Source organism: Aptenodytes patagonicus, chromosome 17 (genome assembly GCF_965638725.1).
Source record: "Aptenodytes patagonicus chromosome 17, bAptPat1.pri.cur, whole genome shotgun sequence".
In the NCBI taxonomy this organism is placed as follows: domain Eukaryota; kingdom Metazoa; phylum Chordata; class Aves; order Sphenisciformes; family Spheniscidae; genus Aptenodytes; species Aptenodytes patagonicus.
The window spans coordinates 8957483-8974246 of NC_134965.1; the positions used below are offsets into that span (position 1 = coordinate 8957483).

At 44.0% G+C, this 16764-nt stretch overlaps 1 protein-coding gene across 1 annotated transcript in view; it reads left to right on the forward strand.

The window, feature by feature from the left end:
* Positions 1-892: 892 nt before the first annotated feature.
* Positions 893-16764, forward strand: part of ITGAE (integrin subunit alpha E) — a 31786-nt gene continuing 15914 nt past the window's right edge. Inside the window, 17 exon segments of the mRNA XM_076354577.1 lie at positions 893-1095; positions 5737-5834; positions 6264-6334; positions 6868-6985; positions 7628-7768; positions 8127-8248; positions 8910-9061; positions 9714-9867; positions 10346-10481; positions 11099-11212; positions 11458-11579; positions 12580-12731; positions 13166-13319; positions 14355-14505; positions 14589-14656; positions 15409-15544; positions 16574-16704. Coding sequence (XP_076210692.1) covers positions 893-1095; positions 5737-5834; positions 6264-6334; positions 6868-6985; positions 7628-7768; positions 8127-8248; positions 8910-9061; positions 9714-9867; positions 10346-10481; positions 11099-11212; positions 11458-11579; positions 12580-12731; positions 13166-13319; positions 14355-14505; positions 14589-14656; positions 15409-15544; positions 16574-16704 — 2223 coding nt within the window.

The following is a 16764-nucleotide window of genomic DNA, read 5'->3' on the forward strand; positions in this document are numbered from 1 at the left end:
GTGCTACAGCATTTCTGGACCGTGAGGATGGTTGTCAACTGTTGTTAAACACAGAGAGTCCTTAGAGGAAGAGAGTTGGAGGTTAACTAGAAAGCGTCTGTGTGATTTATTGTACTCTTTTCTGAGAACACTTGGAAAATTTACACTTTCTGGGCAAAGAGAACCGTGTCTCTGGAAGGGCTTTCTCCCTGCGCGCGTGCACACCCCCTCCCCACCCCCCACCCCGCCTTCCAAAAGGATTTGCTATGCAGTTAACTCTTCTGATTGCTCAGCATTTGCTATTTCAGCTCATTTAGCACTTGTAATAACAACATACTGCATCCGAATAACACTTGCTACACGGTACTTTGATAGTATGAACTATTTGGGAGTAATTCTGCACTAGTCTGGTCCAGACTAGGGTCAACAGTACAGAGAAGCAAGGGATCGACAGAAACCAAAGAACTGTTGGTAGAGGGGAGAAGAGATGTGCAGAATCCCTTAACGTGCCCTGGCCCTCCTGCCATAAAATGTCACTGTTTCTGACACCAGTAATACACAAAATAAAAGGGGAACACCAAGTGCTCTGTGTGTGGGGCCGGGGGAACCTCTGCATTAAAAAAATGACTGAGGGACATCTGAGAGCTGACATCTCTCTTAAATGCCTGCTGTGAGTTCACTCGAGTCAATCTGTTTGCACGTTTCAATGGGATGTGGGCATGTCTACGTAGCAAGCACCAAAGGACAAGGTGGACAGTACAAACGTAGACCCTAGCGGCTTTTCTGGACAGATCCTATTGTTGGGGGTATACTAAAGGTGCTGGTGGACAGAAATGGAGACACAGCTAAAAATTACCTTTCAGTAACATACGTTTACCTTTTAGTAGGTCTTTGCATCTGCAGTTTTATTAAAATGTCACTAGTGTCCGCCTTGAAACCTCAGTTAGGAAATCCACAATAGAGTCACTTTGTTTCAGCAAGCACAATGAGACATGCAGAGCTGGAGAATCATCAGAGGAAGAGAGCAGCTTTTGCCTGGTATCTCCAGTCCTCCTCCTTCCTTCACCTGAGAGCTGGGAACAATGAGATTGCTCCTGTATCTACTGTTCCTAATGAGTGAGTCTTATCTCTATATTTATTTTTTATATATTAGAAAATAAAAGCCTTAGTCCAGAAATAAAGTAATTTCTGGAGACTCAGACTGGTCCCTTAATGTGAGCTAGTAAAACAATTCTTATGTAGAAAGTTCAGGATGTTTGGACTTGTATGGAAAGTCCTTAGTTTTGTGATGTGTTTTTCTACTATTTCAGAGAAATTAATACATTTGGGTGGAGAGAGTTTTATAGTTCATCCTTAGTGGGAGAAAAGTGGCTGCTGGGTGAAATTATACTCTCAAATACAAAGCTAACAAGCTATGTTTGGCCTTTTATAGTTTTTTATTTGTTTGTCTGTTTGCTCGTAGTGAAGTAAGTGAGAGTAGAATGTAGGTGAGATTTTTTTATGTTCTTCCCTTTCTAGCGTCATTTTAGATACACGTTGGATTCAGCAGTATGCGCTTTCAGAGATGTACTTCCCACAAGTCTTGGACTTGTGGGAAACGAGCTCTAGAACATGTAGCACTTTTTAACAGAAAATTCAGAAGATATTTATTTGGGAGTAAGTTTGTGTAAAGTAAAGCATAGGTATGGATTAGAAGGGATGTTTCCTGAGTCAGAGTCTGTATCCACGTCGTTCTGTCCTGTAGCCTCGTGGGGACAGTTTTGTCATGAATTTGTCTTTTAGCTGCCCAGAAAGGATAACACCCTTGCGCTGCTACTCCATTAGCTCAAGCAATGGACAACTGCGCTGGGGATGTTACTGGCCTCTCTTCCAGCAACTCCACAAATAAATGCTAGTTTGATTCCATGTGATAGAATTTCTTTTTGTCTGGTTCCCTTTTCAAAAGACTCAGTACTGTACATACCTACCCCATCTGTACAGAAAGATTATTTAATATTTTAATATTTAATATTTAAGTATTCATTTCATGCCCTCACAGACTTCCCGACAAGCTTTACGCTTCCAGTGTGTTTGGGAAAAAATTGTTATTAATTTTATTCTTTTAATGAGATGCCATCGAAGTTCTCTGTAGCTTGCTTTGATGTGACTTTAGATTTAACATCAAGATTTATGCTCTACTGTTTTCCTTATTTGGGTTTGACTTTTACATGTTGTATGATGATGTTTTATTTCTGCTAATATCTTCCTTCTCGTGTTTGTCATTATGCTAGGTTAACTCCCAGCTTTGTAAACATAAACCCTTAATGCATATGCCTACAGAAGTTACTGATATTTTTTCAAATCTTGACCTTTCTTGATTTGGCTTATGCGGAATTAAGGTGGAATCGTTGGTGGAGGCTTCTGTCCTTGTGTGCTTCTGTCGATCTTTTCTATCGCTCTTCTCTAGCAACCTTTTTTTTTTCGCATTTGTGGGTTTTACTGATGAAAGCAGCGGTGCAGAAAAATGTAGCTGTCTGACCTGGTAGGTCTCGGTTACGTTCTTAGAATGAATCTAACAGATCTGTGCCAAGCGTCTAAACTCTACAGATACTTTGTATAGTTGGCTAATTGGCAACACACACTTTTTTTCCCCTCAGTTTAAGTACAGTGCACTTAATTTCAATAACTAAAGCGCTAAAACCCCCTGAGTCATCTGTGTTGGAAATCCCTGTGAGCAGGGAGTCAGGAGCAAAAAGTTCAAATAACTGGGCTTGGCAGGAGGGCAGCAGCAGAACCAAGCGCAGAGTTGAGGAGCCTCTGGTTCCCAGGCCAAATGCCATACGGGCACAGGAATATTCACAAGAGTGAGGTTAGCTCCCTGGCCACCGTTCTTTCTTTTTGCTGCCTGCTTGAGAATTGTCCCTTACTTCAAAGGCAGTTGAACTTTCCAGGCAGCTTGTTCCAGCATATCTGGAATTCCGGTTTTGTTTTAAAGGAGGTTTGCTGGAAGCCTTTGTAAATGTGTGGTATTGTTAGGTTGATACTCTTATACTGGAAACGTACACAGATGCCTAGGAGCATCTCTGAGTTAATTTAGGCGTTTTAGCTGGTGAAGTGGGATTTGCAAAGCAAGGCGGTAGTTCAGGATGGTCTGCCGACGCTCTGCAAGGGATGCATGCCGTGTGCCTGAAGTACGGGACGTTTCAGGAAGCAGAAGCAAAGACTAAAAGTTCACACTATTTGCACATTTCATGTCATTGCTCCGATGGCGGTATTTCACTTCTTCATTCACCTGTGCATTCATAGCCAGGCTGGGAAATGACATGGAATTGATTGCATAAGCTCAGATTCAGCTCTGAGTAAAATTAGAATCGGGAAAGACTCTAGACAGACACAAGGACAGAATTTGACGTCTTGTTAGTACATCAGAGGTTATATTAAAAATGCTAGACTGCGTGTTTAAATGCAGGCTCAACCTACAGCTTCTAGAGTTGGAGTCTGGGCATTCAAAGCAAGGATTTTAGGCTGGAGTAATTTGTAAAATTCAGATTTTGTACTTTTCTTTTGTTCTAGTTTCAAACAGGGACAGGGTTTGTGATCGGAGTCACTTGGGCTTGTTCCTGAGATTAGTGTGAAGTTTTCAAAGTTGTCATGTGATTGACAGAGGTTTGGTGATACAGTACAGCTCACTCCTTGAATTTACAGCATTTATCACAGTAGCTTGCCTTTCATGCATCCTACTTTGTGACATTTTCAGTCTATCACTTAGAGTCAAGTATATTTATCTTCCCAGTCTGTGCATTTACTGAAGTGTTAACATGCTTACAGAAATCAAGAGCTGAGGTGTGAACAGCAATAAGGGATGGTTTGCCACAGAGTCTTACAGCTAAAACACCAATATCAGCCCCTTTTTTTGTGGGCTGCCTTGCAAGAAGGAAGTGCATCCATGTAAAAAAAAAAAGTTAACCTTTAAGATGCTTCAGTTACAGCTCTGTGAATAACGGGTAGAAGTTTTTCTTTTTTCTGATGGCTGTTTTATATCTATATTGAGAATTTATTGGACTTTTAGCAGAGCTGCGTCCTCAGCAGAGTATCCATCACATTTGGCACCAATTTGCTCCCTTGCTGCCAAGCTTTGAGCTTTTTATTAACATCCCACAAAATCTGTGTTCTCCTCTTCTTACCAGGTTTATGACAATGCTATTCTTGTGGAGAGCAATCCCTGCTGCTGCCGAAACTGCTTATTCTTTAATCTAATGGGTTTCAGTGTCCTGGTCTGTTGAATATCAGCTTTACAAGAAGTGAATCCACTGGTGCCACCCTGAAGTGGCATGCCACTTGCACAAACCCTGGAGTTGTGTTTCCTCTCCTGCCTAAATGCAGGCTTGTGAGCTTCAGCTAGTAGCAATGTTTTGTGATATCCAAGACGGACTTTCATAACAGAACAACAGGACTTGCGTTACTTTATTTTTCATTAGGCTGGGCAAGAAAATCCTTTGTTAATCTAAATCAATGAAATCACCGTAGCTTGGTATCTCCCTCCTGCCAGCTGCCTCTGCTGTCGCGGTGGGCAGGGTTCAGGGATAGCTGGCTCAAGAGCCTGTTAACTATGACTCTACAGATCACAGTCTGAGCTCATTTATTTATTTATTTGTTTTCAGTGGTCAAGTCCTTGAGGAGCTTTAATGTTGACACTGGCAAGACGTGGCTCACACCACACACAGCCTCTTTGTTGTGGCCCATGGTTCTTCAGCACTCGGATAGGAACACAACCATGTAAGGAACAGAAGAAATAAAACCCTACCCAGAATTCCCAGATCTTTATGAATGAGTGTGGTATGAGGTCATGTAGCTTCTCACTTTCTACAACTGTTAGCACAGGTTCCTCTGCCTGGGACCCAGAACTGTTCCCCGGTTCTCACGGGCTAATGAGCGGTGTTAGAGCTTCATCGGTGTGAGGTGTACATTGTCAGCCTGTGAGTCTTCACAGTGCTTCTCCCCTCACCCACAGCCAAGTCATGGCGCTGTACAGAAAGGATGTCTGCTCATTTAACCAAGTGGCAGAAACAAGCAGCTGGGTTTTTGCAGTACTTCCTGACATACTGCATCATTTCTGGGGCTGCAGCAGCCACGGCACCCACCAGCTGTCAAGAGTTATGTTGTGAGCTTGGTCTGAAGACCATAAAGAGCTGGAAGCTGCTGTATTTTGACTATTGGGTCTGTAGGGGAAGAGAAATGGATGGCTAGGCTGGTGAATAGAAGCCAACCACAAGTGGTTGCTATAGAGATAACCTATATTATGCTGAGCAGATTGCTCAGGCTGTGTAAGCAGACAGCATATTTTAAGTTTTGGAGAAAAGAAACTTTTCTACCCCCTGAGCAGAAACTGGCTGACTCAAAGAACAGTCTCCATTTCATACAGCAGTGCTGCCATTTCCCAGCATGGTGGTTGGCCTTTCTCACTGCACCTCTGGCCTCCCTTTACCTCCAGTATTTTATGGGCAAGTCACTTCCAGACCTCTTCCTTGGTCTGGGATAGCTCTCTTGATTTCATAGTTCACATAATGGGAAGGATGATGATTTGTAGGAGAAAACGCATTTTCCTCTTAGTGGCTGATTCAGCTCAAAACCGCACTGGTGTCCAGTTAATTAAGAGACGTTGTCAGAATAATGGGTGGCCACCCTGGCACACAGATGATTGTTTTGCACTGCACTGCCAAAGGACTCGGCCTGATTGTGCCACCTTCCCTCTTTTCCACCTTTTTTCTCGTTCCACAGGATTTTGGCTACTTCCTCAGTAGACAAGGGGCTGGGCAGGCTGAGGAAGTGCACTGTTTTGCAGGAGGAGATCCAGTGCCAGGAGATACCTCTGCGAGGTACAGTCCTGCCTCCCCTTCCCGACACTGGCTTTGCCATGGGCACAAGGGGGTGCAGAGGCCGGGTGTTTGAGAGAGAACTGGGCGCGCTGCTGGGTCCTGTACCTCAGCACTTCATAGACAGAAATGCAAACCAGCTGTCCCAATGGTTGGGAGTGATGTGTCTGGAGGCTGCAAGACCTCTTCTGCCATAGCTTAAGTCTTCGCCTAAACTTTGTTGAAATACAAGGCAAAGTTTTTTGTTTCCAACATATTCGTTACTGCTACAGTTGCTGATAACATTAATCCTGAGTCCTCCTTCTAGAAGAGCAGATACGGCTGACCTCAGTAGTTGTAGCCTGTTTCTGTATTTATTGTGTCTGCCCAAGGCTGACAAGTACCGTATCCATTTCAGTTTTGTTCTTCATTCATTCAATCATTCAATTTCAGGAAAGATTAAAGGCTCCAAAAACATCCAGGACGGTGGCATAGCTATCGACAGGAATTCAGATTGGATCCTGGTAAGGGACTGAAAATATCCGTGGCTGGGGACGATTGGATTTTTCCAAAATGCTGTGTGATTTTGCTGGGAAATGCAAATGAGCGGACACAACAGAAGGACAAAGGCTGAAAGCTCTTGGCTGGATACTGGCTGTTTGGAAAGCCAGCTGGTGCATTGCCAGCCAGGAGGGAAAACTGAGAAGGGCCCTTCTCATCGGCTGAGGATTGCAGTGGACCTTGTACTTCACTGCAGCCATCCCCACCCATAGGAAAAGGGAGGATTGGCAGAGGAGGCTTGGGAGAGCCACTGGTTTGGAGGCTAACACCTCAGTCTGGTGAGCCCTCCAGCCCCACTCTTTGCTTCAGTGCAGGGCTGAAGTCCTGGGTAACCTGATGCGGCAGGGGTCACATCAGGGAAGGTGCTTTTTTACTCTCGCTAGGAGGCTTTCAGTGCTGTGCAGGGGATGCTGAATGTTTGTCAGATGGCATCTTCAGTCACCCTCTGTCTACGGCTTTGCTCATCATTCATTAGCCTTCCCCACCGTCCCCACAGGCTTGCCTGCAGAAGAAGCACCGCCGAGCCTTCACCACTACTGAGGACATGAGTGGAGTCTGTACTCTGCTCACCACCGACTTGCGCAGCACAGCCTTCCTCAACCTCACCAAGATGGGTACAGGAGCAAAGCCAGTACTGTGCCTTTGCAGAGAGACAGAAATAACAGCACGAGGCTCTGCTCTAACAACAGGAGCCTTCTGAGTTCCTAGCCAGCAAGCTCTACGGTCCACTGGGAGAGGCTAAAAACTGAATTTTGACGTGTATTATACTGACTTCAACAGGGTTACAAGGTTCAGCCTTGAAGACTAGCACACAGCAGCAGGGATTTTCTGTTGTGGTGTCCCATGCATCCAAAAGGTCCAGCTCTTAAGCCAGAATTTAGAAAAGCGTTGACATTCTTAGTGGACAGATGTGACAAAATCCACTGGGATTTTTAAAAGTGCCTGGGCACTCAAGGCTGTTCCTTCCAACTTAACTGGGCTATTGGGCATTTAATCAAGGGAGCAGAGAGCTGGTCTGATTGTCTAGCTTTGCTCTGCTTCTTGCAGTCACTGCAAAGAAGCGGAGAAGTTTAAATTAGACACCTAGATGGTCTCATTCCATCTTCAGTTGTCTAACTGCTATTAACAGTCTGATCCTCAGGTCTTCCGCAAATTTGGGAACCTGGGTGGAAACAGATCCTGAGTTTAAGGTGTGTTAATTAGAGTATTTTCAAAAGGTAGAGTGTATTTTTTTTCTTGCTTTTTAAATTCTCTAGTTGAGACCAAATTAAACAGCATTCCAAGTAAAACCAGCAGAGACAAGATTACTGACACCAGCAGCTCTGTCAGCACAGACAACACCAGCAGTGCTTGTGGTGAGCTCTTTGGCAGCGCAGGGAACAACCACATGTGCAAAGGTAGGTACTGGACATGAACGAGCATTACTTCCTTCTGTATTAGCTGAGTTTGAAGCAGCTTGCATTCATCTGGTGAGAGAGAGCTGGGGAGGGAAAAGGTTGAGGTTTTGAAAGTTATTCGTAATGGCAAATTTCAATCATTTTTACAGTCATCATTCACTGAGATTTTTAAAAAATAAAACCTGTCACTACAGCGTAGACCACATCATCAGCTAGACCTGCTTTCGGAATGGCTGGATGGTGCTGTGATCAAATTTTTGGTTGTTTAATAATATGTCAATGTTCTTGAACCCTTGCTAAATGTTAGGCTGTTTAGGTGTCCCTTCAAATGTCGTCTTATATTTAACTGCATTGACAGAACTGGGAACAGAGATTGCTGTCATTCTGGGTGGATCAGAGAACACCAAGCCAGATGATTTCCAAAATGCCAAGACATCTATCCTCAATATGATGAAGTCAATGTGGCAGAAATGCTCGAAGGTGTGTGAACCTCCTCAGAGTCTCATAATCTGATAGGCAGGATGGATCAGAGCTCTAATGAAGAATGGAAAGTCTCCTGGTTCACATAATTATTGCTTTTTAAACTTCACAGCGATGCTGGTAATAATTCTACATATTCTAATGCAAGAGTTAAGTGTCAGTGAGCCAAGGAGGAGGAGTAGCTGAAGAGGGAAGTGGAAGAGCTAGGAGTGGGTTTTCAAGCCAGAAGCATGCTTAGATATTTTGTCAGGCAAATTTCTCAGGGCACCTTGAAACAGTACACACAAAAATAAGGAGTGAGGCTTATAAACCATTACTTTAAATGATTTCAATAAATCTGGGGACAAAGTGAGGCTGAGCCATGTGGTCACGAAAGGTCTAGCCAGATAGATAAATACAGGACATTCAGACAGAGAAATCATTGTCTTGAGCCAAAGAAAATGAAGTCAGTTCCTGGAGCTGATCCAAAAGGGATCACCAGAATACAAATGTGTGATGGAGACAGAGGGATAAAGACAGTTGATCTACCTATGATTTGCAATATATGCTTTCTGTGTTTGTGCAGTAAAGTTTGGGACTAAACTTGGCACTCTGAGGGACTTAGGGATCCTGCCTTAGATCTTGTCTAACCAGCTCTGGCTTTGCCATCTGCTTTCTCCAGATCAGGTTTGCTGTGGTGCAGTATGGAGCACAGATCCAAACTGAACTGAGCCTGCAAGAAAGCTGCGACAGACTAACCGCTTTCTTCAAAGTCCGAAACATCAAGCAGCAGAGCTCACGGACTGACATCGCAGCCACACTGCAGCACGTGTTGTGAGTTCACGTGTCTCAGGAAGCTCCAGGAACACTCAAGTGATTCCTTGTGTTTCATGTGCATCAATCCAGCCTCCTGTGCCTCCTCTCTACTCTTCTTTATCTCACACCTTTGAAGCTCTCACCTTTCCAATGCTTCTCTTCGTGAAAGGCTCTGCCAGCTGAGGCCTGTGAATGAGGACCATCAGGTCCACAAGGAGAAATTGCCAAGAGGCAAACTGTGAAATCCTTCCTGGCTGACACAGGGCTTCAGAATGAAAATTCAGTCATCTGGGTCTTGCTTTAAGCATCTGTTCATTTGTAGACCCAAGGCCTTTCCCATCTTTTTCACTGATCTGCTGCATCTCTGTGAGTCATGCTTTCCCTCTTGACTCCGTTTTCTTCTCAGTAGCATGACTCTAACAATACTGACCTGCACTGTAAAAATGCCCCATATGCTACTTGTGAAAGTGCTTGTGAAGTCAGAGCTACCAGTTGTGGACAGCCAATATCCCTGGAAAGCATAAATCCTTGTGCACGTTTGCCTTGCACGTCTGTACTCTTGTGGGCCGAGAGCTCAATGAACATCAGCACCCTGCCACCAACACTGACATTTCTAGCTCTGCAGATGTGGATTGTCCCATGAAATACCTCTAGGCTTCTCTTTCCATAGGGATAAAGTCTTTGATGAAAGCCATGACTCCAGCCAGACTGATGACAAGATAATCATTGTCATGGCATCTGGGCAAGTATTTCTGGAAAACCATAGATTGAGAAATGTGATGAACTCCCTGGAAATGGCTATGGTCAAGCTCTATGCTCCTGGGGTGAGTGGGAAGCACCATCAAAACCACACTTTTTTGCATCGAAGCACACATATATAGGGTGATGTTTCCATCCATCCCATGTGTCTGCTCTTATGCTTTAGTGGTGGGTGGAAGAAAAAGTAGTCGTGCATTAGACATGCCGGGTGTCCAATCTGAGATGCCCTGGCTCCCTTGATTCACTCAGGCCTCCATCTTCTTGATGCCAGAGAGCTTATTTTGGATGACGTTAAGGAATATGTCCTAGAAACAAGATGCTTAAGTTGTATACGTCTTGTGGGTTTAGAGCTTTTATTAGCTTTTTTTTTGCAAATAAGGGCTTTCTATGGAATCTAGGATCAGGGTTGCTTACCAAGCTTTCAGAAAACTCCCTCCCTTTTCAGGCCTTTCAAATTTTTAATGGCAATTTGGGAATTTGTTGGGTTTTTTGTCTGCGTATGAAATGTGTCCAATCTCCCCGTCTGATGGCTTTTCTCCCTAGATTGGAGAGTTCATTAGCAACCAGTGGGTCCCAGAAGAGTTGCAGAAAGTTGGAAGTGACTGGTTTGTGCTGTCCACATATGAAGATTTTGACAGTTTCCTTTCAGAGTTGGAGAGGGAGACTCTGAGTGATTCAGGTAGAAGAAATCTGACTCCTGACACATCTATCTTCTCTGTAACTGATAGAGTGGATCTGTGATGGTGGGTAGTTTCATTACTCAAGGAATGTAAATACATCTCCAGATTTTAGCCTGTTCTCATAGTCACTTGCCCAGCAACAGCAAAACAAATAAAAGTGATTTCTATTACACTCGTAACAGTCCTCCTCAGCCAGCCAACTGGGAGGACAAGAGATCATCTTCTGTATCTGTGACCTGCAGCCATAACGTCGGTACGGAAAGACAGATGGGCTGCAATAGGTGCTTTACAATACGCACATTTGCCGCACGTTCAGTGTTTCTGTTATGATACTTACACTTCTGGAATGCTCAGAGCAGTTTATTTCTATTGAACTGTAGTTGTAGTTTTAAGATGCAGTCCTGATCCCCACAGCCTTCAAAACGCACAAATATTTCCATAGCACCTGTAGTCCTGTGCCTGAAAACGATATTGGCTGCAGGGATGAGGAAGAGCTCAGCTGCCAGGCAGCAAGGCACGGGAGCACTGCGTAGGCCATAGTGCAAGGTTTGAGTTCAACTTTGGCTTTCTCTCCCACTGCTCTGTCATCTGCGCTCAAACTTGTTTCCTGTTGCAGCTGAAAGTATTCCAGCTGAAGCACCAGAGCACAGAAACACTAATGACGGTGGTGACAGCAAGCTCCCTTCCTGGATGGAGGAGGACGAGGAGGAGGAGGAGGAAAATGACTTGCGTACGTGGTGAATTATCTTTTAACAGAATCGTGCCATGGACTGACAAAGTCCGGGGGGTTGCTGTACCGTGAGCTTCCAGACCTGACCTATAGCTCATGCTGAAATGACAGCTTGGTACAGTTCAGTCGCTTGTTCGAGTGAGATTACTTGTGCATTGATCGATAACACTGGATAAAGAACTTGGTCCTGACCAAAACTGCTGATTGCCTTCTCCTTATTCCTTTACTTTCCATATCCTGGGCAGGTTCTGGGACAGAGATTGCTTTTATTCTGGATGGATCAGGAAGCATTGAGCCGGAGGATTTTGAAAGAGCAAAAGCATTCATCCACAAGATGATGAAAACACTGTATGAGAAGTGCTTCGAGGTACTCTCTGCTCTCTCTCTTTAGTAGGCACCGGAATTTGGGACTGTGCAGGTTTGTTTCCATTAGGATGGAAAAGCACTTCCACAACTTGCATGTGTTCTCGACATAATTTTGCTTACATCTTAGCAGTACGTTCCCAGTCTTGATCCCAAGAACACTGTAGACATAAAAAGTCTGTGATTTGCATGCTCAGAAATCCCTAGCTCTGCCACGCTGCCATGCTTGGGGCCCAGTGAGTACCGTCTCTGCTTTATTGTTAGGTGACAGTCATGACTTTCTTCTGGTTTCCTGTCTCTATTCCGGTGTTGTAACATCTGTACCTGCAATCGCAGAAGCACCCATTAGACTTCAGCCATGCACCTTACCAGTCTCGTTAGCTGCAGTCACGTATTCTGCATGAAGGTACCTACTGCTTTCTCCGCTGAGACTGAGAAGTGTGATCCACACACCGACTTTAGCAAAGGCTCTACCTCTCAAATGCTCCAAGCATCAGCATATTTTAACTTGTTATTTGCATAGTGGAAAAAAGAAACATTATGTTATGTGTTGTGCAAACACAAAACGAAAAAATGGTCCCATTCTCCAGGCTGTCTTTGATAATCAGGTCATCCTGGAATAGGAGTACTCCAGGGAAAGACAATGTGCAGCAGGGAGCAATGAAGGAACAATTCGGTAATATCACAGATAATCCCCTCTGCAACCTGCACATGGGCCAAACACAACAGGAAAATGTAGGGACTTAAAAACAAATCAGTGTTTCCCAAAACAATTTTTCTCTCTGTACTGTTAGTGCTTTCATTTTCCTCAGCTATAATACACTTAAAACAATATCTGTGTCTGCCTAGACATATTTAAAAGCCACTTTCTCCTGAAAAAAAAAAACTTCCTTTCTACCTCGTCTGGCTAATGTTGGGATTTCTGGGCTAGTTGTTGCAGAGAACCCTCTTTCTTTGAATCAGCAGTTGTCACAAGCAGGTGCTTATCTGCTGCTTCCTTCCAGTGCAATTTTGCAGTGGTACAGTATGGGTTTGAAATCAGAACGGAGTTCGACCTGCGAGAAAACTGGGACCCGCGTGCCACCCTCCAGAAAGTACTTGATATTGTCCAGGTGTGCAATGTGACAAAAACAGCGTCTGCCATGCAGCATGTCCTGTGAGTAACAAAAAAAGAGCACAAGAAATGAAGGGGATGAATTTCTGGGGCATTTCGTGAGTAAGGGAGAGGGACGTCTATGGACATTCAGGTCCTGAAAGCAGGCATTTATCTGGCAGTGGTTGAATGGCAGGCGGCAGTTTCTGTGTCATGTTTTAGAGGGTTATAAAAGCCAGCTGCCGGTGCCTAATTCTTGGTGTGGGGGCGCTCAGGAAGCAATAGAAAGGGAGACAGCAGCTGGTTTTTTTAAGATGCGTGAATATGAAAGAAATTGTCTTGCCTCCTTGCTGCGACTGTTAGTTGCAAGTGCATACTTCAACAAGACTCTTCCTTCTATCCCAAGGAGGGAAGCTTCAACTCAAGACTCTTCCCTCTATCTCAAGGAGGAAAGCTTCAACTTTCATCCCAAGTTCTTTGTTTTGATGTTTTACCAGGGATTCTGTCTTCACTGAAAATCACGGGTCCCACAAGGATGCAGCCAAGGTCATGATTGTGCTTACAGATGGGGAAATACTCCTGGATGAAATGAACTTGACAACAGTGATAAATTCACCCCAAATGGCAGGAATTGAGCGTTATGCCATTGGGGTAAGTTGGGAACGTACTTGGATCGTATCATCCTTCCATTTCTTGGTAGCACCGGGGGCAGAGAAAAGGAGAAACTGATCCATGCATGGTTCCAGTAAATAAGGGAAGAGGCATGTATAAAATAAGGAGGTGAAAGATAAAGCTACAGTATGAACTGATACTATAATCTATGTAGTGTCAATTATATGCCCATGTTTGTTCCTTCCTACACCTGCTACGTTCAGCGCCCTGTATCCACTTACTCTCAGACTTTTCAGAACAGTCGTGCTTTCAGTGGATCAGACCATCTCGTTCTTCCTCGTACAAAGTTTAGAAAAATCTTTCTAGAATGACTGAATCTGGAAAAGTACTTAACCTTAGTCAAGTCTAGCTCCACAAAGTGTGATTTCTGTTTCCTTATCCAGGTTTTTCTGGAAAATGTCAAAGTGATAAATAAAAATTAAAGGGTTTTCTGACCTACCCACCCAAGGACAAAATAGCAGAACCGAGGGGTCATCGTTCATTGCTTGTTATCAACTGCAGTCCTCCTGACTCAGAACTAGGCCAAGAATTTAAAGCTACCTTCTAGATGAAGTGCATGCTTAAAAGTTTAAGTTTTTTAGGACAAAACTTCTGATATATTCTTAACTTGGCCAGCAAATTAGCCCATGTCAACCAGGCTTTGTCCTGAAGTCTGAAGTTTGGTTTCAGACGTGCTATATGTCTCCTCAGATAATCTTTCTGCTATCTCTTTTCATTCTTTCAGGACAGGAAAATGTTCGATTTTATGATGTCTTGTAACTTGTTGATTTCCAAAATTAATTGTTGGGTACAACAAAGGTATATGCACCGAATACAGCACCAGCCAGTTACACGAGGAGGTTTTGTAAAGGTTTGGCTCCAGGAGACACTGAGACTGTCCACTTCATTGCTATTTCTGGGTTTACACATAGTGGCTGAAGCTGAGGTTTTTACCACAAACCATTGAATGAAGTAGGTGGGGGTAAGGAGACTCTGAAGGTTGCTTCTTTTGATTGATTTGCATCTCTTCTAAAGGTGGGAGATGCCTTCAAAAAACCAAAGGCCCTAAATGAATTGCGGCTAATTGCATCTGGTCCAGATGACACCAATGTATTTCAGGTGACCAATTACTCAGCATTAGATGGGCTGCTTTCAACCCTGCAGCAGAGTATTATTGGTATAGAAGGTAAACAGCAATCTTTCTATTTCATTAGTACCTTTTGAGAAATAAGGAGAGAGTGGCTTACTCTATTTCTATTGCGTCCTCAGGCACGCAGGGTGATGCTCTGGAATATGAGCTTGCACAAGCCGGTTTCAGTGTGCAGATCTTGGATAAGGTAAGTGTTCTGCATTTAACCCTGCTAAACGGTTGCATGCTGTGCTGCTGCTTCGATACTTGTAAGGATTCAGGAGGTCTCCCACAAGAAATTATGGTGATATAAAAGTGTGAGACCCATGTAGTCAAATCTCCTTTGCAAGCCACTGCTTGCTTTGAATGTGTCAGATAAGCAAAAATATCACTTTTATAAAGTCAGTCAGTAGTGAATTTTATTTTAGGATGGGATTTATCTCATGTGACCCCTGTTCTAACCACTGGATCCTTTTTATTCCACTGGGCAAAAGAGCTATTTCTAGTTGACAGCTTTGATTTTGCTGGCATTCACATCTCCAATGCACAAATCAGGGGCTCCGTCATGTTGCAAATAAAATAATTCTGCTCTTTTGGAATCCTCTGGCTTAAAACCTTGGTCCATCCAGGACAAGAATGGGAGTTAGAAATAGCGGATGCCGAGGAGACTAATGAACATTCAGCAGCCTTGGCTGCAAGGACAACACTGATCCAGTTTTGCAAAGAAACTCATGTAGTGAGTTGGGAGATGTGCAGCTGCTTCTCTGAAGCTGGGCAGTCACCTTGTCTTTCTTCAGTATCTGGCAGGAGCTGGTAGAACTGCCCAAGCTACAGGGTCCAGGAAAGAGTGTAGGACTTGTAAGCCAGAAAACATTGCTCCTTACTAAACCGCTTTGCAGAATGCTGGAGGCAATTGCCCTGTGCTCATCTCTTCTAATTTGCAGTATGTTACTTCTGCAGCAAGTCTTAATGTTTGGTGCGGTGGGGGCCTTTGACTGGTCTGGTGGAATTCTGCTGTATGATCTGGCAACCAAGACTGCTGTTTTCCTGAATGAATCTAAAGAAGCAGCCAAAAAAGCAAAATACGGTTACCTAGGTAATCAGCTTACCCCTCTCCGAGATCAAATGACAACCTGACTGCAGTTTTGCTTTGTTTGTTTGTGTTCGGTGCAGCATGACAACACTGACAGCATTTACCTGAAGAAGGCCACCTCCTGCAGCATCTTACTGGATTTTGAATATTTTCTCTAGCAGGGAGAGAGCTTCTGATGAAAACAGTCTCTGTCTCCTTATTGTTGGGGAGATATGACTTGTTTTGTCTTAAGAGTTATGATGCCTTGTGGTATTGTTCTGTTAACACATGCCATTTGGTTTCACTGTGTAAGAAAACTTGCAATGAAAGGCATTTTTGAGAGCTGATAAGGATAAATATTTCACTTGTTGTGAGTGTCTGGAGAAGAAATAGCTTGTGAATCAATACTGTTCTTGGCTTGGTGACAAATAAAGCCTTGCTTATTCACCCCAGTGCTTTGTGGCCTCGTGAGCTCTGTATCTCCCGACTATAGCCTTGGCCATAAAGTCTTACCAGGTAGTACGAGGTGCTGTGGACTGTTTGTGTCAGGATAATCCTTCTCCCATTAATTCCCAATTACAGAAGCCCCATAACAGATCTCTTTTTGCTTTCTATACAGAGTATAGTGTTTTCTTCACTTCTGTGAAGGGTGATAAACCTTCCAGCTTGCAGACACCATAATAAAAAAAAAAAGTGTGTATGTTGGATAATCACTCGGGAACTATGACAAATGCTAAGAAAAGTCATCAAGAGCTCAAGCATGTTTATCAGAGCAATAATTTGTTCAATTACCCAACAAGCTACTAAGAGAGGAAAACCTCAGCTTTGCTGGCTTTTCTCTCAGAAAAGTTACCTGCTATTTCCTAATCAATATTTTAATGAGATGGTCTGTAATCAAAACCATGGGCCACAACTAGACATGGTGCGAACTCTCGGATCTCATTGAATATGTAGGTCCATGTCTCAGTCCAAACCCTGTGGGCTTTTTCCTTCAGGCGTCGAGTGTGGTACTGATAACGTATACTATTTTTGCTCCTTGGGTGGATGCGCCAGGATACAGCGTGGCAGTGGTACACACAGAATATGGACCCTTGTACGTGGCTGGAGCTCCACGGCACAGCATGAGAGGGAAGGTGTTGGTGTTTCAGGACAGCCGCTTAAAACAAACCCTGCAAGGAGAACAGGTACTGTGCTTCACTCACCCAGGGGCAGTCGGGTCAGAGGGGGCCGGGTGGGCTGCACAC